Source organism: Durio zibethinus, chromosome 4, assembly GCF_047325235.1.
Source record: "Durio zibethinus cultivar Kanyao isolate XHJ-2024 chromosome 4, ASM4732523v1, whole genome shotgun sequence".
In the NCBI taxonomy this organism is placed as follows: Eukaryota; Viridiplantae; Streptophyta; class Magnoliopsida; order Malvales; family Malvaceae; genus Durio; species Durio zibethinus.
In genome coordinates this window covers 9,096,406-9,119,926 of record NC_143165.1, presented here as the reverse complement: position 1 = coordinate 9,119,926, position 23,521 = coordinate 9,096,406, and the positions used below count along the sequence as shown (strand labels likewise).

Below are 23,521 nucleotides of genomic sequence, written 5' to 3'. Positions count from 1 at the left end.
TAGCTAGCAAACAGGTTTTGTCTTTGATCGAAATGTTTCACAAGACCACCATAGTTTGGCCTGTGAACCAATCTGATAGTATCATAGTTTCCCAGATTGTAAAATTATTTGCCTTAAAAGAATCCATCTGAAAAAAGAAGTCTAGTTTTGGTTTCTTTGTCAACTCGTTGGCTAATTATGGCAGGTAAATGTGCTTGATCCAGGCTAAAGCAAGAATGTAGACAGTAATTCAGGCTGATACATTAATTGTATTAGCTGTAAACAACTAAGCATTTCAAGAATATGAAAAAGGAAAACTTGCTTATAAAACAGGCTGGTAGGCTGTAGTTGCAGAATTGCTACACCATTGGCGAAGTTTGTTATTGGTTTTGTTTCATTTTGTGAAAAAGTTAAGGCTGTCTGGCAATGGCAGCAGTGGGGAAAGAGGTTCTTCCTCAATCTCAACGTGGAATCAATCGAAAAGGTAAAATCACTCTCTATGTGATGATCAAACACTATAGGTTATGACTAAATGATGGAAATATTGTTTGATTGTTTATCAGAAGATGAAGAAGTGAATGACAACCCTATCGAGGAAGTGAGATTGACAGTACCAATCACAGATGACCCAACAGAAGTAGCCTTGACAGTTCGAACTTGGTTTCTTGGGCTGCTATCTTGTTGCATTCTTGCGTTTGTGAACGACTTCTTTAGCTACCGGACTAATCAACTCTATATCAGTTCAGTTTCCGCGCAAATCATTGTGTTACCTCTAGGGAGGTTAATGGCTGCAACCCTTCCTGACACAAAAATTACAGTCCCATTCACCAAGTGGTCGTTCTCTTTGAATCCGGGACCATTCTCTATGAAAGAACATGTGCTGATTACCATCCTTGCTAGCTGCGGATCAGGTTCGGTTTATGCAACACATATTATCACCATTGTCAAAGCCTTTTACCACAGAGGACTCCATCCACTTGCAGCCTTATTGCTAGCACAAACTACTCAGGTACCATGTCAACTGCTTGATTTCATTCAAGGAAACTCATTATACGTAAACCCTGATATTTCCTCCTATTTAATAATATTCAGCTGCTTGGATATGGATGGGCTGGTTTGTTCAGAAAGTACCTGGTTGATTCCCCTTACATGTGGTGGCCATCGAACCTAGTCCAAGTCTCATTGTTCAGGTACTTCACATCGTCATGACTTCCATAGAAAAGATATCGGTGTTCTTCTTTATGTTGAACAACTTACAAATTACACTGCAGGGCATTGAATGAGAAAGAAAAGAGACCAAAGGGAAGACTTTCCAGGCTACAATTCTTCATCATCGTTTTCATATCTAGCTTCAGTTACTATGTTATTCCAGGCTACCTTTTCCCATCAATATCAGCCCTCTCTTTTGTTTGCTGGATATGGAAGGATTCAATAACTGCCCAACAGATTGGTTCAGGTTTAAATGGCTTTGGCATTGGCTCTTTTGGTCTTGACTGGTCTACTGTTGCTTTCCTTGGGAGTCCTCTTCCCACACCATTATTTTCCATTGTCAATACCCTAGTTGGGTTTTTCTTGGTTTTCTATATTCTTATTCCCATTGCTTACTGGATGAATGTATTCCAAGCTAGACGATTTCCTTTGATCACTTCATCAACTTATGATGCTGCTGGCAATATCTACAACATTACTAGAATTCTCAACGATAAGACATTCGACATCAACCTGGATAGCTATGATAATTATAGCAAACTCTATATGAGTGCTGTGTTTGCCATCACTTATGGATTGAGCTTTGCAACTCTAATGGCTAGCATTTCACATGTCGCCCTGTTTGAGGGAAAGTAAGCTTCCCTACTCTACTTTTTCTTCCTTGTTGATATTTTTTTTCAGTGACGATTCAGGATTTTTTTTCGAGCCTGTCCACTTATAATATATATAAAACTGTCGGGTTCCTTCAAATTTCCTTGATTTTAATTCATTGTTTTCTTGAAAAAATGAACAGGACAATTTGGACATTGTGGAGAAAGGCAAAATCTGCAGTAAAGGAGAAATTTAGCGATGTGCACACAAGATTGATGAAGAAGAACTATGAGGCAGTCCCTGATTGGTGGTTTTATGTTATCTTAATTTCAACTTTGGCCCTTTCCCTTCTTGCCTGTGAAGGTTTCGGCAAACAGCTGCAGCTCCCATGGTGGGGGCTTTTGCTAGCTTGTACCATTGCACTATTTTTCACCTTACCTGTTGGCATAATTCAAGCCACAACGAACACGGTATGGTTATTTTGAACAAAAACATAAATAAGAAACAAAAAGTAGCAAGCCTTCCATTGATTATACTATTAATTATATTTTCTGTTGTGCAGCAACCGGGCCTGAATGTGATCACCGAGTTGATTATCGGGTATTTGTACCCTGGAAAGCCCCTTGCTAATGTTTCTTTCAAGACCTATGGCTACATTAGTATGGCTCAAGCTCTTAGCTTGACTCAGGACCTCAAATTAGGTCTCTACATGAAGATCCCACCCAAATCAATGTTCATTGCTCAGGTAATTATAAAGTATATATGTTTTTTTAATGTAAGAGGCCGTGGTCTGAGAATGAAGAAATGAGTTACATATGTTGAGATTCTAGCTCTAAATTTACTAGTTGCTCCTCTTAAAAGTATCTATTGTATGAAACAACCAAGTTAAATTTTGGATTCAATTATTGATTATATTTGATAAACATTGAGCTACTTTGAATTTTGATTTGTTACTAACCTACATTTTTATTATGCTACATTGATCAGCTAGTAGGAACTATAGTTGCTTCATGTTGCTACTTTGGGACAACATGGTGGCTTCTGTCAACTGTAGAGAATATTTGTCTTCCAGATTTGTTGCCAACAGGGAGCCCATGGACATGTCCTGGAGACAACGTTTTTTACAACGCTTCAATCATATGGGGAGTTGTAGGCCCACTCAGAATGTTCACAAGTCTAGGCAACTACCCACAGTTGAACTGGTTCTTTCTCATTGGTTTTCTTGCTCCTTTCCCTGTATGGTTGCTGTCAATCAAATACCCAGAGAAAAAATGGATCAAACTCATTCATATGCCTCTTCTCATTTCTGGTGCAAGCGCCTTGCCATCAGCTAAAGCTGTGCACTACATTTGCTGGGGAGTTGTTGGAATTTTCTTCAATTGGTTTATCTACAAAAGGCACAAAGGATGGTGGGCTAGACACACTTATGTCCTGTCAGCTGCCTTGGATGCTGGGGTTGGGTTTATGGGATTACTCATATTCTTTGTCCTGCAATCCTTTGATAATTCTTATGGCCCAGATTGGTGGGGTTTGGAGGCTAGTGACCATTGTCCATTGGCACATTGCCCTACAGCACCAGGGGTTGTGGCTAAAGGATGTCCAGTTCTTTGAATTAGTCCTTGTTAATCTTGTTGGGAATAAGATGAATGTGAAAAGAAAAAACCAAATTATTAATGTCTCTGATTATGAAAGACTGAATGTCCATTATGAAGTTTCAATGTTGTTTAACATCTTTTATCTTTATATATCTCAACTTTTTTTTTTTTGGTAAAATTATAAGTATGCAAAAAGTTATAATCATAATCAAATATGACATTCATAATTAAGAAATCACTAAACCAATCAATAAATCATAATATACAATTGAATCAAACTCACATACGATGGGATTTAAATTTGGAATCTAAGGGTTCTAGAGCTTTTTCTTTACTACTAAATCAAGGTCTCGTTGATTGTATCACAGTTTTTTTCAATTGAATTCTTGAAACATTTCATTTAGGGCTAGTTTAGTATTGCTATTGCTGTTGACAAAAGTTTGGATTGAAAAAAGTTTGTTTAAAAAGTGTAATAAGAAAACTTTAGTTAAAATTTTTAAGTGTTTAATACTGCAGTAAAAAAAATATTGTGAGTAAGTGAAACATATAAAAAAAATATGTTTAAAATAATAAAATATTAAAAATATAGGTAAAACAGTGATTTTCTATCTCAGCCCAAGAGCACATTTTCACCGTAAAAGCACCTATTAAATAGCTTTTTAGTTTAGGTTGCAAAACCAAACTTTTAAACTGAAAAACCATATGCAATTTTGATATTTAGCATTATGGTTAAATCAAAAGCAGGTTTTTAAAGGGAAAATTATTTTTAACAGCAATGCTAAACTAGGCCTCATGATGGTAATGATGATTTGTTTTCTAAGATGAAAAAGAAATGAAAAATTGCATGGTCCTCTGATTTTCATATGAATGAAGTAAAGTGAGTTTGAAACATATTGGATTTAGATTCAATACTAAAAGGTGGAATAATGATTTGGTTAGACTTTTACTTGAAAAGTAATTCAAATAGACCATAATTTTATAAGAAATAATTCTATTAGAAATAAAAATAGCAAAAGAGATAAACAAAAAATTATTAGATATACATGAAATTTGTGGATTTCAAATTGTGAAATTATTGGAGTTTGTAATTTGATGTCATAAAATTTTTTAATTTAAAAGTTGTAAATGTATAATTGTTATTAAATTTAGGAAATTGGTATGAAACTATTGTAGGAGTTTGTGAAATCTGCATAAAATTTGTGAATTTCAAGTTATTTTTAATTCGATTAAAAAATAAAATTAACTAAAATTTTAATCAAAATACATAAAATAGATTATTTTATTTCAAAATCATTAAAATTTTAATATAATACTTTTACATTTAAATATTTTATTGAATAATTTTATTTAATTTATTTAAAATATTTGAAATTAATAGCTTAAAAATTAATTTAATTTAAATATATTTATTATTTGATTAATAAAAAAATTAATTGAATTAATTAAATTAAAATTGATAGGTTAATTTTTAAAATTAATAAATCCAATTATATAAAAAAATAAAATAAAATAATTTAATTAATTTAATTTTAAATAATTCAATTTAAAATTAAATGAACCGAAAAAATACCTCTAATTTCTTCTCATTTCCCCACTTTCGAACAATTAGCGCTTTTCTTCTTCTCTTCTCTCAGCATTCATCAAATTCAAATATATATATAAAAAAAAAAAATACATACTACATGTTTTTTTCAGTGTTGTTATTGTATTATGTCCTAGTTACTATAAAAATAAATACATTACACATTTTCTCTCTGCTTTTTCTTCCCATTTGTTTTGCCCTCTACTCTTTTCGTTCTTTGCTACCATGAGCAGCAAAGGTGGAGGCGGCAGCGGAGGTGGCGCTGACGGGTCAGGGGCTACGATCCCGTACAATGCAAAGAAAACGATCCAAAGCATAAGGGAGATCACGGGGAAACAACATAGCGATGAAGAAATCTATGCAGTCCTCAAGGAGTGCTCTATGGATCCTAATGAAACTGCCCAAAAGCTTCTTTATCTGGGTATAAATGAAGATTTAAAAATTTCTTTTGAGGGCTTGTTGGGTTTATGATCTGTTTTTTTCTGTGTGGGTTTTGTGTTGAAAGAGTGAAGAAAGTTGGGATTTTTTGAGAGGTGTGGTTTTAGCGCTTTTTTATGTTTTTGCTAATGGAAACTGGATTGTGCATCATTTGGTTTGTTGGTTTCGTATTTTGTGTTGGAATATTGAAGAAAGTTGGGATTTTGAGAGGTGGGTTTGGCTTGTTTTTGTGTGTTTTGCTAATGGAAAGTGAAGTTTGCACTGTTTGGTCTTTTGGTTTTGTTTTTCTAAGGATGTTGTTTGGCTTCTGGGAAATGGGAGTAGATTAAAGAAGTTATATATATTTGATAACCTGCGTGCTTTGTTTTGATTTATCAGCTATAGCAGTCTGCCAATATCTTTATTTTTCTTTTCAATCTTTATCTGGTTGATTGGAGGTTTTAATAATTAAGTTTTACCATCATAATTTGATAATCTAGTTTAAAGTAACAAATCTATATTCTAAAAGTCGAAGTTTTAATTTTTAATCCTTGCTTTGGTCGCATATGATAGATAAAATTTTCCTTTAGTAAAAAATCTATGTGATTATAATTTAACTGCATGCAAATATGTGAAAAGGACATTGCTTGTAAGTAGCATTTCTTTTTGGTTCCATTGAAGAATGCTTCCTGGATTGACATACTGTGATTAGCTTTCTTTGGGGATTTTCAAATTGCATTAATTTTAATCTTTGTTTTTGCTTAATGTATCTTATGGTTTACTCTTTGAAAGTATGACCATCAATTGTTTGGTTGGCAGATACGTTTCATGAGGTGAAAGGAAAACGCAATAGGAAAAAAGGAGGCAAGCGTTCTTTTCCTTTCCAACTAATGAAATTAAAATTTGTCTTCATTTTGATCTTCTATTCTTTCCACCTGCAGTTAGAATTTTGGTTATTAATGAATCTATTGGTTATATAGGACTGTGGTCTAGATGTTTGCTTTGTAACAATTATGCTAGTTGCAAAATAAGAAATAAAAAAAAATGCTGAACTGCTGTAATGTGTCAGAGTTTTACTTACTAGAATTTGGTTTAGTTGAAAGATATTTTTGGTTGGATTTAGTTAGCTTAGTGAAATGTGAATTATAATTCAATTCTTTTTTTATGCAGACAGATGGTGCACATGGACGAGAGGGCTGGGGCAGTCGAGGGAACTATTACACATCATCTCGAAAAGGTATTAGTTTTTTTTTCTCTTCTATTTATGCATCAATGTATGAATTTAACTTATTTGTTTTTTGGTAAGTTGCTAATGTAAAAAGCCTTGTTCTTTTAAGATGCCGGAGGTGGAAGGAATGCATATGCACGAAGGGAGAATGGAGTTAATCATACCTCAGATAGAGGCTCTATGCCTTTGCCGGTAACTCAGAAAGTGAAAAATAATGCAGCATCTCACACGATAAAGTAAATAAGCATAATGATATCAGTTTTTGCATCTAAATATGACTTTTATGCAGCTATTATTTGGCTAATTCTAGAGAAAAATGTTTTATCAAACCTAAATATTGTTTTGTTATTTTATAGAACACCAACTTCTATACCAAATGGCACTACAACTTTACCAAATGGGAGCTCCTGTATGGATGTGGACCCCAATTGTCTGTTGACGGTGTTAATAGTGAAACTAAAGATATCTTACCTGCAAACAAGCCAACAACTTTTTCAGGGCAACCAGCTGTTATAGAACCACCTGCCCCCATTCCTGCTCGGTCCTTTGTCTCTCTGATCAGAGGTCAAGAGAGGTCCACATCAAATTCTAATGCCTCATCAATTCTGCCACTTCTTCATCGGTGGCTGGTGTCTATTCATCTGCTTCAGATCCTGTGTTGGTGCCAACTGTGTTGCGGCATGCTGGTGCTCTGGGTACAATAAAACATGAAATTGGACGCCAACAGGAAGCTGCTGAAATAAATCATACTCGAGTAAACAAACATGTCCCCCTTGATATTGATGTATCTGAGACTAAGAAAACAGTCTCTGAGGTTCCAAGCTCAATGCATGGAAGTAAGGCCCCCAGCAAATCAAAGGTTGCCGAACAGGTTAAGCAGTCCAAGCCTATAGAGCCTGCCAAGCTACAAGGTATTACCTCTTTTGTTTAATTTGTGATACCGTAAAATACGGTAGTTTCTAGTGGTTTATGTGATATTTATGTTGTTTTTGGTCTGTCCTCTTTTCCTCCTTTTGATGTACAATAATGTAATTTTGAAATGCTTGTGTAGGAGGCCTATATTTTTAGTCTTTTCTCTTTGGCAGTGGGTAGGTATAGTATCTGAGGTGTTTGGCTATGCCGTTCTTCTGTTTCCCTACCGTGGGTGAAAGGGTAAAAGATCCCTTTGGAAAATCCTGCTTGATTCTTTGTATTTTTCTTTGTATTGCTAGCTGTGGCTGGATTTTGCACCCATTGTTGTGCTTTAGACTGCCTTTTTCAATTTTTTTACTTCTGTTTTAATAATAATAAAGTGCTTGTTGTAAGCAAAGTGTTGCTAAGTCATTAATTTATTGTTCTATAATGAACCCTGCTTTTGAAGTGTCCCTTACCTAGATATTGATATAGAAAATCTTATACTTTAAGGTTGTCTTTCTGCTCCTTTTGGTGGTTTTTTTAATGGATATTTCACTTGGCTCTTGTTTCTTAAACAGTGGTCACATCTGAGGTTGCAGCTGTCACTGTTAAAGCCAATTCCCAATTGCTTGCTGATTCAAATGTTCCCAATGGTCAACATGTTAATTTTCCTACCCACTTCCAAGTCTCTGAAGCGTTGAACAATGGCTTAACTTTTGGAAGCTTTGATGCTAGTTTTGGACAGGGAATGGATCACGACAATGTCACTAGTGTGGAGATTAACTCTGCTTGCCCTATTGGAACTTCTCAGGGTAGTGATGCTGCTGCTGGAGGGCCATCTTCTAGGTTGGTGGTCTTTAGTTTCTACATGTATTAGAATTTATGTTTTGTTTGATGTATTGTTTTTCTTCTGCTAGAAAGTATCTAGTGATTCCAAAATTGTTTTATTCATCTCAACAATTAGTTTTGAGGTGTTGGTGGTATGTTAGTTCTCAATTCTTCTTTAGTTGATTAAAGCAATTACATGACCATGTGGTAACTGATAATGGAGCCCCGATGTTTTGCCATTCAGCTGTTTTAAAAGAATAAAAAAGAATAATTTTCTGCTGTATCTTCTGGTGGGATTACTGAGGAAAAACATTTTAGATGCTCCTAATTTGCTATCAATATATAATGCTAGAGTGTTGGGGAGCTCCAAACAATATTTCTAGTTATCTATTTTTTTCTTAATATTTTAGATCTTATCGGGCCTTTATGATTTCTACAGAAGCCAAGGTATATTATCAGCCGTGGAAGGGGATAATGCTGGTCAACTGCAATCTCTTCCTGAGCTTGAGAAAGTGCCAGAATCAGATGGTGATGTTTCACCTGATGCAGACTTGAAAATTGATCAGTCAAATCAAGAAATGCATTTGCACCCAGAAGGTAATCAGAATGTCATTTCAAATGTCCCAAGCTATGGGTTTGGTTTCATTCCAGCATCAGCAAGCTACCTTGCACGGTTTGACGGACCTGAGGCTCAGACACATGATGTTTCTTGCCTTACAAACTTTGCTGTAAGCACTTGTTTCTTCCTCATAACTGTATATTTTTTGATTAATTGGTTACAGAACTCCACTGTGATTCTAACAATTCTAAACTCCCTTGCATCTCCTCAGGCAGCTTAAAGTGTTCTTTTTAGAAAATCGTTTTAGTACTTGGCATTTTTATTTTTTGTACTTTCTTCTGTCTACTGTTTTTTATAGTTCATCATTCTTAATTACCGTGGAACATGACAAGAAAAAGTTATCATGAACTCCTGTGAACTTCAGAAAATTAACTTGTATTGTTTTTCTTTTTTCGTAGTGACATCTTTTTACTATTATAATTACGTGCTTCTTGGACTTGATTTGCTAAATTTGTAGACTGGGAATTCTCCAGCTCCATCTGGCAGTTCAAAACCCCCTGTTCAGAGCTCTGTTGCTGCAGCCCCACAAGCCGTTCACCTTTTCCGGCAGCCATTTCCACCTAATTACTTTCCTTATCCCCAATATCTTCCACCTTTTTATATGCATGCAATGCATCAATTTTTAAGCCCAACTGCACTGCCTCAGCAACCTTCAACTGGCAACGTATACATGCCACCTGGAGCAGCTGCGCCTGGGGTCAAATTCCCTCTTCCACAGTTCAAGCCAGCGACTAATGCAGGAAATCCTTCTCACCTAGCAATTCCATCTGGCTATGGTACATTAGCATCTCCACCTGTTGGTGTTAATTTATCTGTTCCATCTGTGACCTCTGGAAGCTCTGCTAGGAAGGAGGATCTTGCAGCATCGCAGTCGAAGGAAAATCATATATACACAACTGTATCACTGGTTGGTTTTGCTTTCCTTTTACGTTTATACTTTTCCCAACCTTTTTCTATCGAACGCGTTTTACCATAATATATTATATGACTGTAGTTATGGGGTTTTTCTTTTAGCTTATATGCATATGGTATTTATCTATTAGCAACTATTAAGTTGATTTTAACACAATGTTCTGGATTTATTTTTGGTTGCAGAATGAAGGTTCAGCTCTCTGGATGCATGCACCAGGGCAAGATTTATCCAACTTGCAGGTTAATTCTTTGTACAACCTCTCTCTTCATGGTCAACAGTTTCCTTTCTCTCCTGTTCCGGCTGGTCATGGTTCCTTTGCTGGACTTTATCAGCCACCACAAACAATGGCTGCTCCTTCCAATGTTAATACCCTGCTACAACAGTCTCAAGCCATGGCTGCAGCTGTCGAAACTGTGGCTTCCCTAACTAGTGCTTATCAACGGCCTCAGCTTGCACAGATAAATTGGAACACTAATTACTGAACTGTTAAAATCTCATCACGATGCAACATAGAACGACATGGAGGAACTTTTCGGGAGGGTAAAACTCTGGCCTGCTTCTTGTGTGTAAATATTAAAGGCAGATCAAATATACAAGGGTAATGTCTGGTGAGGAAATATGTTGCTTACTTCTTTTACCTTTTTACCTGCCATCTTTTTCCCCCGTTTCTTTGGGTGTTGTCCTTGGTAGCATACTTTTCCACTTTTACAATTGGAACTAATTATTCGCATAAGATACTCTATAGGAACTGAAGAGGTCAATAGATTTGGCGGGATTTTGCCAATTTTTCCTTTCTAATGTCTCACCTGTAAATTAGATTTTGAACAGGGAGGAAAGATGATACAAGCTGTAACTGGAATATGAGAAGGTTCTCCTAGTTTCCTTAATTGGCTCATGGTCATATTTGAGTGAAAAGCTACATGGTGATTATCAGGTTCTACTCATTTGTTCTACCTCCATTTCATCCTTACACTTGATTATCTTATGCACTAAATCATTGGTTCTTGTGTTAAGTGAGATATATGGTTTACTCGTCAACAAGTTTCAAGAGTTTGGGATTGTCAGGTGATATTTATATAAGGTAAACCCCATATACGCTTCTTGTGGTTTGTGACATTCTCACTTACACGTCTGTGAATTTTTTTTTTTCACTCATAACTTTATGGTTCATTTCCGATACTAGGAGGGGCAATGGCGTCGAAAGTAAGGGTGAGGGTAATTTTATAATTTCATTAAAATTTAGTTGATTTTTGATGCTGTTATAGGAGTGAACTATAAGAGGGAAAAAATTTTCATACGAGGAGTAGAGTGAGAAAGTTGTGAACCACGGGAGATGAATGGATTGGGTAGAATGGATTATAAAAATGCTCATTTATCCAAAAAACAAGAGTCTTGGGCTCAATCTAACCTATCTTATCTCCCATCTGGAAGGATTTACCTAACCACACAAATGAAGCAACTCAAATATTTCGTGGGAAATTCATATTTATAAGCACTGAAAAAAACAAATCAATGAATCATACATACGACAATATTCATTTCAGGGGAAAATAATTCTAAACTTTTGTCAGTCTAAGCTCGTCAAATATTTCCTGTGAATTTCATTTTCAAAAACTATTCAGACTCTGCCGTTTTGGAGGAAATGGCAAACGTAGTGTTTAGTTTGACCCAATTACAACTTTAGTCTCTAGTAAGGGTATAAACGAATAGAATTTCGAGAATAGAATTTCGAAAAATTATCGTTAATATATTTGATTTTTGTTTGGTTGTTAAATTTTAATAAATGATCTTAAATATAAATTGATTATAAACATATGTTTGTTTGATTTGTTTATATTTATGAACAAATTCGTTTAAAATTTATTCATTTATTATTCGTTTGTTATTCATTTATAATAATAATAATAAAATTTTATTTTTATCTTTTATTTTAAAGTTCGTTTAAACTCGGTTGACTTTATTTATATTAATTTAAGATTTTGTTTAAATATATTTGATTATGATTTATTTATTATTTATAAATATTTTCGTTTATATATATTTATGAACATATTTATTTAATATTTACAAATATAATCATCTAATATAATTGAATCGAATACAAATCGAATGTAAATATTTTATCACTTAAATTAATCGAACTTAAATGAATAAAGTAATTTTTTTATCAAATATGAATTGAGTCTAAATTTCTTAAAAAATAAATGAATAAATTATAAATATATATTTATTGGTTCATATTCGATCCGTTCACAGCTATTATAACTTATATATTTAATTAGTTTTTGTAAATTTGGTTGTAAAGTTTTAAAATTTTTTATTGATTTATTATTCTTATTATTATTGAAAATTATAATTTTCTATAGACTACTATTACAATTGCTTTCAAGTTTTCATTGAAAAACAAAATTTTAGCTATGATGGGTTCACTAAATTATAGAGGATGTTGTTTTGTTTGCAACATGCCATGGCTGTAGGCTTCTGTTGAATGAGCAATACTCTCGAGACCAGTTGTATGAATGTCAAACCAAAGGTGGCTGTCGGACTCCGCAGAATTCACCTTTATTTGACAGTGTTAACCTTATTCTTTTCGACTTCGACCCGATTTCATAAAATATATATTTTATTTTGATTTGATATTAAAATATTATATTTTAATATTGATTCGATCAACTTGCATACGTATAAAAATGTAATAGATCGGACCAAATTTGTCTATGAATAAAATTGTATTGATTTAATTTAAAATTAATTTAATAATTGTAATTTGATATAATATTTATAAAATATTTTTAATATAAATTATATTTTAATTATATATAAATATAATATTCTTATTATTAATATATAAAATTAAAATATTAAATAATAATTTTATTAATTTAAGGAAAAAAAAAAGGCTATAAGTTCGAGTCAAAAACCAATCGATTTGGATATATTTGCCATCCCTATTGACGGTGGCTTGCAAGAAGTATGGGTTTTACTTGCCATGGCACTTGGCTACCAGCCTACCATTTGTGTACTTACTCTTACCTTCGCATTACTGCATGGCATGTTTGTGCATATTCTACATTGCTGATAAGTACATGTAACAAGATAACTGGAGACAGATGTTTGAGGGGCTTTGAATTACTCCCTGTATTCTTTTGTGTTCCAAGCTTTTTGATCAACAAAAGAACAGGAAAGGAATCCTGGAACTTGGATTTGAGAATGGGAAAGGGATCTAATATAATCTTGTCATTCAATTTTCACCTGGAATCGTTGGGTCCTTGGTTAAGGGATTTCTTGTCATTAAAAAGGAATGGAAAAGTGTTGACGGTTTTTGAGTTCCTGACCAAAAGTTTATCGGATGGCTGGTTGGTAACTCGAGCGACCTACGGCAAAAAGAATGGTAGGAATCAAAGGTAAGATTTCAAGATACTTTTCAACGTTCAAAGCAATAAAATACATTAAAAAAATGGTTTAAAATAAAATGTATGTACTTGCTACGTACCTTACTTTTTTTATAAATTTGTGTTGACGGATTGGACGACCAGAGCAAAACCAAAAGAAAGGAATATCATTCAGAGAAGTTCAATCATTGAAAAGTTTGGTTCAATTGGTAAAATATTTTTTTTTTTTTGAATTCGAGTTTAATCTATAATTGTTTATTAGAGTTATTTTGCATGTATTATTTTTAATTATTTATTTAAAACTATCATATATAATATATTATTTAATATAAAAAATTAAATAATCTATCTCTATCAAATTTTTCATTTAAAAAAAAAGTCTCATGCATATGCAATGTAATTTCCTTAGATTGTGGAGCAAAATTAGGAAATATTATAGTAATAATCATGGAACCATAGGTGTTGTGGATGTCTGCCACAGAGCCTTCTATAAGATCTGATGGCTCGAAACCATTAGTTTAATTTACAGCTAGATGACCTCACCTTAAAATTCATTGGACCACACTGAAATGTGGGGAACAAGGAGGATAAGAACAAACTGGAAAACAACAATCATGTGGATTTCCTAGCATTACTGGCTCTCAACCAACTGCCTGTATATTTCTACCGGTCTCAAATACATGCAGGTGGATTAGATTCCCCTCCCTGGCTATTTTAACTCTACTTTTTGCTTGAAAAAAATGAGAATCTTAAGAGCCGACCTGATTCATTAAGATAAAATCCATTTAAATCTTCACATGAACTTACAATCTTTGATTAAGAAGTTAGATCTAAATCTGTTAAATGCAAACTGTTATTTGTATAAATTAATTAAGTTAATTAAAATATAATTATTTATATAAATCCGTGTTGATTGAGAAAATTCATTTTTATTTGCAAACAAAAGATGTGCTTGTGTTATAATAATCTATAATCATGAAACATCTTGAAAATAATAACCCATTTTTCTTCTTGCTTAGGAAAATGATAATCGACCTTTTTAATCTTCTAACAAAGGCAGTAAGGAGGAGAAAGTACGGAAGAAGTTAGATTTGGACATAAATTTGATAATTCGTGTATTAATATTATATAAAAAATAAAAAATAAATATTTATTTTTTATATAAAAATTATTTATCATAATTTATATTCATATAAATTTATTAAAATATATTTATTTAATTAATAAAATTTATATATAATAATTATTATATTTTAAAATTTGTCACTTTCAAATTTTATTTTTCACTCCGATTCATTTTTATCACCATATTACATTTTAGATTTGAGATCTATTTGGACTATTGCAAGATTGCGATTACAAGTAATAAAAGTTCAACTGTAAAGCAATATAAAAAACTTTGTGAAATGTAGTTTTGACATATAAATGCATTCACACCAAGCCCTGCAATCATTCAAGGAACCGAAATGGAGTTGGAGCAAAAAAGTCACTAACACCAAGAAAAGCTGCCAGCCAATCTCTTACCATTCATCAACAGAATAAAATTCTGTTATCTATCTCTGTTGCTTCTGTGTCGGTTTTTTATTGGTCATTGTCATTCTATTTTTCCTTCTAAAAGAACTTTCTTTTATCTTTCCTTTGTGCAAAGACTTGATCTGTCTGTGTACAAAACTGTCCTGGAAATGGAGTTAGTTCCATATTCAAGTGAACCAGAACCGAAAACAAGTTCCACAACTCTTCCATGGCAAGACATGTTCCGATCTGCATCGACAAGGAAGCCTTCCCCAGCACCAGGCAACTGCGACGCGCCTCCAAACCAACCCCACGCGCCAAACTCCACCAACCCAGATCACATAAACAGCCTCTCAGGTGATCCCCAGGTACGGTTGGCTCTTTACATAGCCATGGCTCATGCTGGTCTTGCCTTTACCATATTCATTTTATATGGAATTTGCAAGCTTTTGCAAGAGTATCTTAGGCCAATTCAGTGGGCAATCTTGTGTTCAATTCCCTTGAGAGCTATACAAGAGACCCTTGTGGGATTTTGGAGTGAACCTTTGAAACTAGGCCTCACTGAAACTGTTCTTGCTGTTCCTGTGGCTATCTTTAAGGCTTTTATAGGTACCCTTGTTGATATTCAGAATGTTTGTTTGAGGATTTTTCTTAAACGACCAAAATCTACTCTTTCAAGGCGTCATAGAAGTGGATTTTCAAAGCTAGTTCGGTGGCTAGTGTCATTTGCTGTGTTTGTGAGTGCCTATGAGAGAATTGGTGGCTATGGGTCATTGGTAATAATTGTGTTGGGGTTCATGATTAGTACTAAAAATGTAGATAATACAATGTATGCTGTTTCATCATTTAGGAGTTCTAGTTTCAAAAGAAGTGCAATTAGTGCATATTTCACGCGTGGGATATTGAAAAGGCTGAATACTATTGTAGCTATTGGGCTGATAATTGGTATGATTGTGGGGTTTTTTGCTGGAGCAACATATTTCTCATACAAGATTGGTGTTGAGGGAAAAGATGCTGTGATTTCAGTGAAAGCTCATGTGGAAGAGAGCAATTATGCTGAGAGGATTGGTGTTAAAAAATGGATGGAAGAGAATGATGTCCCTGGAATGGTGGATCAGTACACTGCACAGTTTTACGAAACAGTGTCAGGGCAGATCGATAGTTTGGCAATGCAGTATAATTTGACGGAGTTTGTGACTGGAATGAAGCATTTTGTCATAACTACGATGACTAGTTCATCAGCGCAATCAACAGCTTTGATGACCCCCTCTCCTTATACGGAAAAACTTTTGAGCTTGAGGAAGAGGGTTAGGGATCGCGAATGGGGGCAAATTTACACAGAAGTCAATGCAATTCTCAGAGAATTGATGATCACACGGGAGGATTTGGTTGAGAAGGCTAAAGGGTTTGCTGTTAAAGGAGCAGATGTTTCGCAAAAGTTGATTGCAAGTGGTGCATCTGTTCTAGGTGGCAGTGCAAAAATCATGTTCACTATCAGCAGTTCCATCATCTCTGGAGCTGCCGAGGTCTTCAATTTTGTATCTCAATTGATGGTGTTCTTTTGGTTTCTATATTACCTCATCACATCAGAATCTGGTGGGGTAACAGAACAAGTTATGTCGATGATTCCAATATCGAAATCGGCTAGGATTAGATGTGTTGAAGTTCTTGACAATGCTATTTCTGGTGTGCTTTTGGCTACAGCTGAGATTGCATTCTTCCAAGGATGTCTTACATGGCTTCTATTTAGACTGTATAAAGTACACTTCCTTTACATGTCAACAGTGCTCGCTTTCATCAGCCCCTTGTTGCCGATCTTTCCTCCATGGTTCGCAACGATTCCTGCAGCTGTAGAGCTACTGCTGGAAAGAAGATACATCCTAGCTGTGACCTACTCCATTATTCACATTTACCTTATGGATTATGGTGCTTCTGAAATTCAGGAGAGTATACCTGGTTACAGCGCATATCTTACAGGACTTAGCATCATCGGTGGAATGACATTGTTCCCTTCTGCAGTTGAGGTAAATTTTAACAGTTAATTTCCTTGTGTTTCAGTGGCGGATCCTGGATTTTTTTCTGAGGATGTTCACTTATAATATATATATTTATATATATAACTGTTGATGGATTTACCAATTTTATTGATGGAAAGGGTTTTCGGTGAAAATTTTTGAGGTGTCCAGAGAAAAAACTGAATAGATATAATCTAGTTATAACGGATCCGATCTATTGTGATGTTTACTATGATTTTGGTTGTTTTCATGGTTTGAAAACAGTTTCTTATGTAACTTTCTTTCATGTATTTCTTGATGCATATTGTTTTCTCTGCTGGCCATTGAGTTTGAATGGGTCTCTCCTTCCACAGGGAGCAATTATGGGACCATTGATCACTACTGTTGTAATTGCTTTAAAGGATCTGTATGCTGAATTTGTTCTTGAAGAACCAAAGAAAAAAGACTAGAAGAAGAACAGGCTTGCTTCCATGTGAAGAGCTTATGTATTTTAGCAAGATTGGTTCAAACAACATACAGAAATAGTTGTTCCAAGGACAATTCTTAATTTGCCATTGAAGAGAGCCTCAATCTGCATGCCCTGTTTACTCAATCTTTATTTATTTAGTACGATAATTCTTATTTAGATTGGCACTTGTACATTGGTTATCTTGAAGCATATGGCAATTGTTATGTATCCTCGTTGTGTTTAGCAGTTTGTTCAAAAAGAAAGAAAATTGTACCGCATTTTTTTCTATATTTATCCATGTAAGAACTTATGAGGCCAATGTTTGAGTCGAGAGAACGTGTAATTCTTTTTTTATTTTTATCTGTACTATGTACAATAAAAGTAAACTTGACAATTCGTGACGTGTGAAAGACTGATAATTCGTGTATAAATGTTATGTTTTACACGAAAATTATATATTATGATTCTTGTTTATGTGAAAAATATGAAATATATATATTTTTGTTTTTTATTAAATCTATATATGATATTTACTAAAATCTTAAATCATGTCACTATTTTTTTTCTTATCGTTTTTATGTCTATTTTGAATTAACTGATTTAACTAAAAGAAACACCATGCGCTACCTCCAAAAAAAGGAGCTAATGAAACTAGTAGGATCAATTAGATAGAGTAAGAGATTAACTTCAGTGAGATTAAAAATAGTAATAATTATTGTAACGATGAGATTAAAATTAATGGTATGATATGTTCGCATCAAATATGTATAAAACATAAAAATTATTGTGTCATAATTCGTGTTCACACATCAAATATAAAGCATATATTTTGATTTTTTCGAAAATCATACTCTTTCTATCTCTTTTTTTTTTTGTCCATCTTTCATTTTTGGAATTTCTCAAAATTATATCTTTTTTTTTGGGGTAACATCTAAAATTCTTATTTTTTTCATATTTTAAAATTATTTTTTATGAAAAATTTGTTTACTGTTTGATATTAAAAGTCATGAAACTTTAATTTTATAAAATATTTTAATTTTAATATTAAACATATTAAAGTCAAAAAATTTTTTTTTAAAAAAATTTTGTGAAAATCAATATCGCCCAAATAATTTAGAGCAAAAGAGTATGACTTTTGTTAAAATTTTAAGTCATGTTACTTTTATTTCTTTTTTAATTTTGCTTCCGGGAAGCATCTTGGTCATTGATTTAATAGGCATTTAGCTTCAAGCCGATCGTCATTTCGATGTATCAAATAACTCATCCATATTCTTGGACTACTGATAACTGCTTCTAACTTAGAAAACATATACAGTTTTATATCAGGATATGTTTAATCTGTGCTGTGACTTTTCATTGCTTCTTATTTCTTGGTACAAACCAGGCTGCATGTGCGTTGCTTATGCCAGGTGAGAATCTTGACAATCAAACTGATGTGAAGAATGTGGAAGATCTGCACCCCTGAAAATCTTATAATTTTATCTCATAAAAAATATTTATTAGATCTAATATTAAATCTCAATTTATATATTATAATAAATCTTCAAAATATTCTAATGTGAAATTAAAGTATCACATAGCGCACTTGTGGAAATGGGGATCTATTTTCATGTAAGGTGACCACTAATTGCAGAACTAGACTTCCTGTTTTGACAGCTGAGATTATGACAACTACATAAAGCAAAATGGTAAAACTTGAACATTTGTCTGTGAAAAAAATTTCTAAAACCAAAATTTTTTGTTGGTGAAGCATCTTCTATCAGCTATTAAATAAGCAAACATTTTGAAATTGGAAACTTAACTGGTTAGTTCATGCAACCATCCTAGATATTCAGGTTCATCCCAGTGCCACCAGCTTCTGCTCTGAATTCATGAGCTGCAACATTTACTTGACAGATTTCTTGTGCAACAGATCGAGGTTCATCCAAGCGAAGCAGTACAGGCGGTGTTGAAATCAATTTTGGCCAAGATATACAAGGGGCAGTAGTAGAAACTTGAACAGAGCACAGAGGAACAACAAACATGGTAGACTATGTTATCCAATTGCAGGGGAGTAAATGTCAGTCACTACCTAATGACCTAGTCATTTGATGACTCTCATATGGATTAGATTAATACAAATGGTAATTCGTATATCCTTATTTAAAAATTATATATTATAATTCGTATCGATATAAAAAATATGAAACATATTTTATAATTTTTATTAAATTGATATATAATTTTTATTAAAATTTTAAATTGTGTCATTTTTATATACGTAAAAATTTGAATCAACAAAAATTAGACACTATCCGATGCCTATGGTTACTCATCATCCTTGTTTATGTGTTTAGTGCCGGACATTGTTAATACTATTAAATATATATTTTTTAATATATATAATTAAAGAATCATTCAATCAAAAATCATTATTAATAGTGTTGAATTTTATTTTGATGAATTTATCAATTCTATAAAAAAAAATATATTGTCCTAAGAAAAATTTTGAGAATGTTTAAAAATATTTTGTTTCAATTTTTTTTTTCAATTTTCTAATAGGTCTGTTAATGTACTTGGTTCAACTTTAGTAAACAAACATGGGTTTCTAGTAAAAAAACAAAATTTATATGAAGTTTAAAGTTTTTTAGTAAAAATGAATAAATAAAAATTTTAATAAAAAATTTAAACTGACAGATTGATAGAATTTAATATGAAAATTAATAATATATAAAAAAATATTAAAAATATTGTTTATAATTTAAATTTAATCAATATTTATTTAATAATAAAAATTCTGTCAATATTTATATTAAACATTCTATTTAATAAATATATCAAAATTTATAAAAAAATTTTAAAATTTTGTACTCTTGATCAATGTTAGGAAATTTTTTAATCTATCAATTTTAATTTTTAATTTTTTTATTAATTTCTAATAAAAAATTTCACAAATTTCACTTATAAAATTTATGCATGTCTTTTCCTTCTAGTAAAACACATAATTAGGAGGTTATGGAGGAGTTTGCTGGCAAATTCTAGGCAACATGACAGTAATTTTTAATAAGAAAGGAAAAATATAGAATTGGTTAGAAAAATAAGTAATTTTTAATGACAAAGGCAAAATATAGAATTGGTTAGAAAAATAAATGATTGATTGGGAGCCACGTTCTCAACGAATAAACCAATGCAAATTTTTAGCATTTTTTACTACTTTTTGTTTGTTTCTCACCTTGGTATTTCTCTTTCGGAATCAATACTTTATCTTTCTCCTTCCAATTGAAGAACCTAATAGATTCAGATCAAGAAACTGGGGAGATCTTCCTTGCCTTTTCTCTTTCCAATTATCAGGTTATCAACCTTGATTTTCATCTTTTACTTTAACTCTTTTTTTTTTTTTTCTCTTTCTCAAAGATTAAAATTAGACGGGAATTAAAATTGGATCCTTCTATGATCAATGTCATGCATGCGTATTTGTTATATTAATTGTTTTTTGATAACATGATCATGGGTATCCGAAGTTATGGTATTAAAGACGTTATCTCTTGCATTGGTGCATTTAGAATTATATTCTCGAAATATTTTTCATAATGATTGAACTCTCATCCATAATTTTCATATCATAAATAATTTTCAGTTGAGCTAATATTTTGTAACAAAGATAAGACAATTTGAATCCAACCATTACCTTCTCATCCCCTGTCCCCATAGACCAAAAACTTTTCTTTCTTGTATATTTTATAGAGATGTCTATATGCCAAGACTTGAATGTTCTCATTGAATCCATTGTTGGATTATCCGACATATGAATTTTGTTCAAATAAAAAACTCGCATAATATTTTTAGGTAAATCAATTTTAAAATAAATTAAATTTTAAAAATGATCTCATTTCAAGTATAAACTTCAATTGTCAACATTTAAAAATAGACTAGGTAATGCATGTATTGTTTATGTCTATTTTTTATTTAAAACATATAAAATATAAAAATTATTGTGTCACAATTTATATCAACATGTTAAATATAAAATATATTTTTAAATTTTTGTTAAATTTGTGTACAATTTTTACTTAAATTTCAAACTTCATCGTTTTTATATCCATTTTTATATCATTTTTATATTGTGTTATTGTATTATATTTAAAATTATCATTTCTAATTAAAAGTAATTATTTTCAAAGACAATTTTTGTGTAATTTTGTTCATCCATTGACATTTAACACTTCTATATAATCATACTTATTTCTTATTGCAAATTATTGCATGTTCTTGATTTGAAGTTGCACCAAATTAAGAAATCAAGGCATGGAGGAAAGAGAGGAACCAAAGCCTCCAAAGATCAACCTAAAGGGCAAGAAGTTATCTGTAAGGGCAATCAACCTGGAGGAAATCAAGAGGCATCCAACGGTGCATGTCTCGCCACGAGGAACAGGGAACTCGACCAAGCCATCAGGCGCAAGGTGGAACTGCCTCTGCTCTCCCACCACCCATGCAGGCTCCTTCAGGTGCCGTCACCACAGACTTGCTGGCATGACAAGGGGAGGCTCTGTCGGATCAAAACTGTCGTTTCTTGCCAACTCCAAATCTGAACCCATCAGTGATTCGCTGCAAGCTCAGTAGCAGCTTTAAGGATTTTCATACGAATTTCCACAGTTTGAGTACTTTAATGGTGTATTCATGGTGATGCATTTGTAATCTCGCCTGAAATGTATCAAACTAGTGGCAGATTTGGTCTTACAGGAGTTTTATTCAAGTTGTTTTTTAGAATGGCCAATGATAAATGGTATTAAACCTGATAATTTAAAATATAATATGATAAAACGATATGGATATGATATGAAAAATAAATATGAATGTAATACAATTTAAAATTTTAATAATAATTACATATAAGTTTAATAAAATAAAAAAAAAGATATATTTTATATTTTTATGTTTGATATGAATTATAACACATAATATTCTTATAAAATATAATATAAATAAAAAAATTTTAATATTTTATATGACATAAATAAACGAATTACAATGTTTAAATGGCATTGTATGCACCCAAAAGAAATGAAATGGTAAAATTAAACTTAATAATTTATATATTTTTATTATGTTCATTTTGTGTTTCTATGTTAAATACGTGTAAAACACAAAATTTAAAATATTTTAATTCATATCGACACCTATTTTGTTGGTATCTAATCCAAGTAGTCTCTGAGGTGTCGACATTTCCATAATAGATCTGCTTCAAGCTTCATCCCAATAAGCCTGAAGAGAGAGAACAGACAGTAAATTAAAGCATGAAATTCAGAACCTGAAATTCAATGAGCAAGATGAGAACACACCATGGACCAAAAGTTGCCAGAGATAGGCTTCATGAAAATAAACAAATAAAGGGTTAATATGTAATTTGACCCTTGAAATATATCACTTTTCACGATTTAATTTTAATAAAAAAAATTCATAATTTGATATATCAATTTTCGTTCTGTCATAGCATTTGTTTCAAATAACAACTTCGTTAATAATATGCATGACATGGTAAAAAATCAACAAATAAAATCATGACATGTTACACATTTTTATTTATCAATATCTATCATGATATCATTTTCTTGATTTTTATTCATTTATTAAATTTAACAAATAATCATAAATAATATTTTTAATTTTATTAATTAAATAAATAAATCATGAATATAACAAAAATTCATTTATATTTAATTCGTTTACATCTCTAATCTCAAACACATGCATTTATAATTTACAAAAACAAAATATATGTAAGAAAGGTGTTGTTTTAAACGTGAAATAAATGCAACTTGTGAAAACATTGACAATAAGATTCCTAATGATGATTTGTACCTAAAAGTTTAATAAAATTGTTTTTTTCTCAACAAATAGGCTAATGAAAATTTCCCAAGCTTGAAAAAGCATTAACTTAGATTGCTGTTACAAACATGTTCCTAAATTAACTATTATGCTCACCAACATTTGTATTTAGATAGTCAAGCAAAAATAATTAAGATATTAATTTATATGAATGTAATACGATTTAAAATTTTAATAATAATTATAAATAAATTTAATAAAATTAAAAAATATATTTTATATTTTTATATCGATATAAATTATGATACATAATTTTCATATAAAATATAATATAAATATATGAATGGTCATATATCTGTTTTTAAGCTTTAACCAATAAACACATGCATTAAATCAACAAATAAAATCATTACACATGGCACATTTTCATTTATCAATATCTACTGCATTATCATTTTACCTAACACAGTTAGTCAATGGGGTAAAGTACTAGA

At 32.1% G+C, this 23,521-nt stretch overlaps 2 protein-coding genes and 1 pseudogene across 3 annotated transcripts; all 3 read left to right on the top strand.

Moving 5' to 3' along the window:
* The first annotated feature begins 456 nt into the window (after positions 1-456).
* Positions 457-3,444, top strand: LOC111288804 (oligopeptide transporter 1-like). Its single transcript, XM_089760320.1, has 6 exons — positions 457-988; positions 1,072-1,169; positions 1,251-1,820; positions 1,982-2,249; positions 2,342-2,524; positions 2,767-3,444. The coding sequence occupies exons 1-6, from the start codon at positions 512-514 to the stop codon at positions 3,388-3,390; spliced, it is 2,220 nt and encodes a 739-aa protein (XP_089616446.1). The 5' UTR covers positions 457-511; the 3' UTR covers positions 3,391-3,444.
* A 1,627-nt stretch (positions 3,445-5,071) lies between these two features.
* Positions 5,072-10,814, top strand: LOC111288624 (GBF-interacting protein 1-like; annotated as a pseudogene). The gene is made up of 9 exons (XR_016341500.1): positions 5,072-5,377; positions 6,193-6,234; positions 6,542-6,610; positions 6,711-6,837; positions 6,958-7,512; positions 8,074-8,341; positions 8,763-9,051; positions 9,400-9,849; positions 10,038-10,814. The product of XR_016341500.1 is annotated as a GBF-interacting protein 1-like (transcript).
* A 3,888-nt stretch (positions 10,815-14,702) lies between these two features.
* LOC111288608 (uncharacterized) lies at positions 14,703-17,696 on the top strand. Its single transcript, XM_022879567.2, has 2 exons — positions 14,703-16,783; positions 17,128-17,696. The coding sequence occupies exons 1-2, from the start codon at positions 14,930-14,932 to the stop codon at positions 17,221-17,223; spliced, it is 1,950 nt and encodes a 649-aa protein (XP_022735302.2). The 5' UTR covers positions 14,703-14,929; the 3' UTR covers positions 17,224-17,696.
* Positions 17,697-23,521: the final 5,825 nt, after the last annotated feature.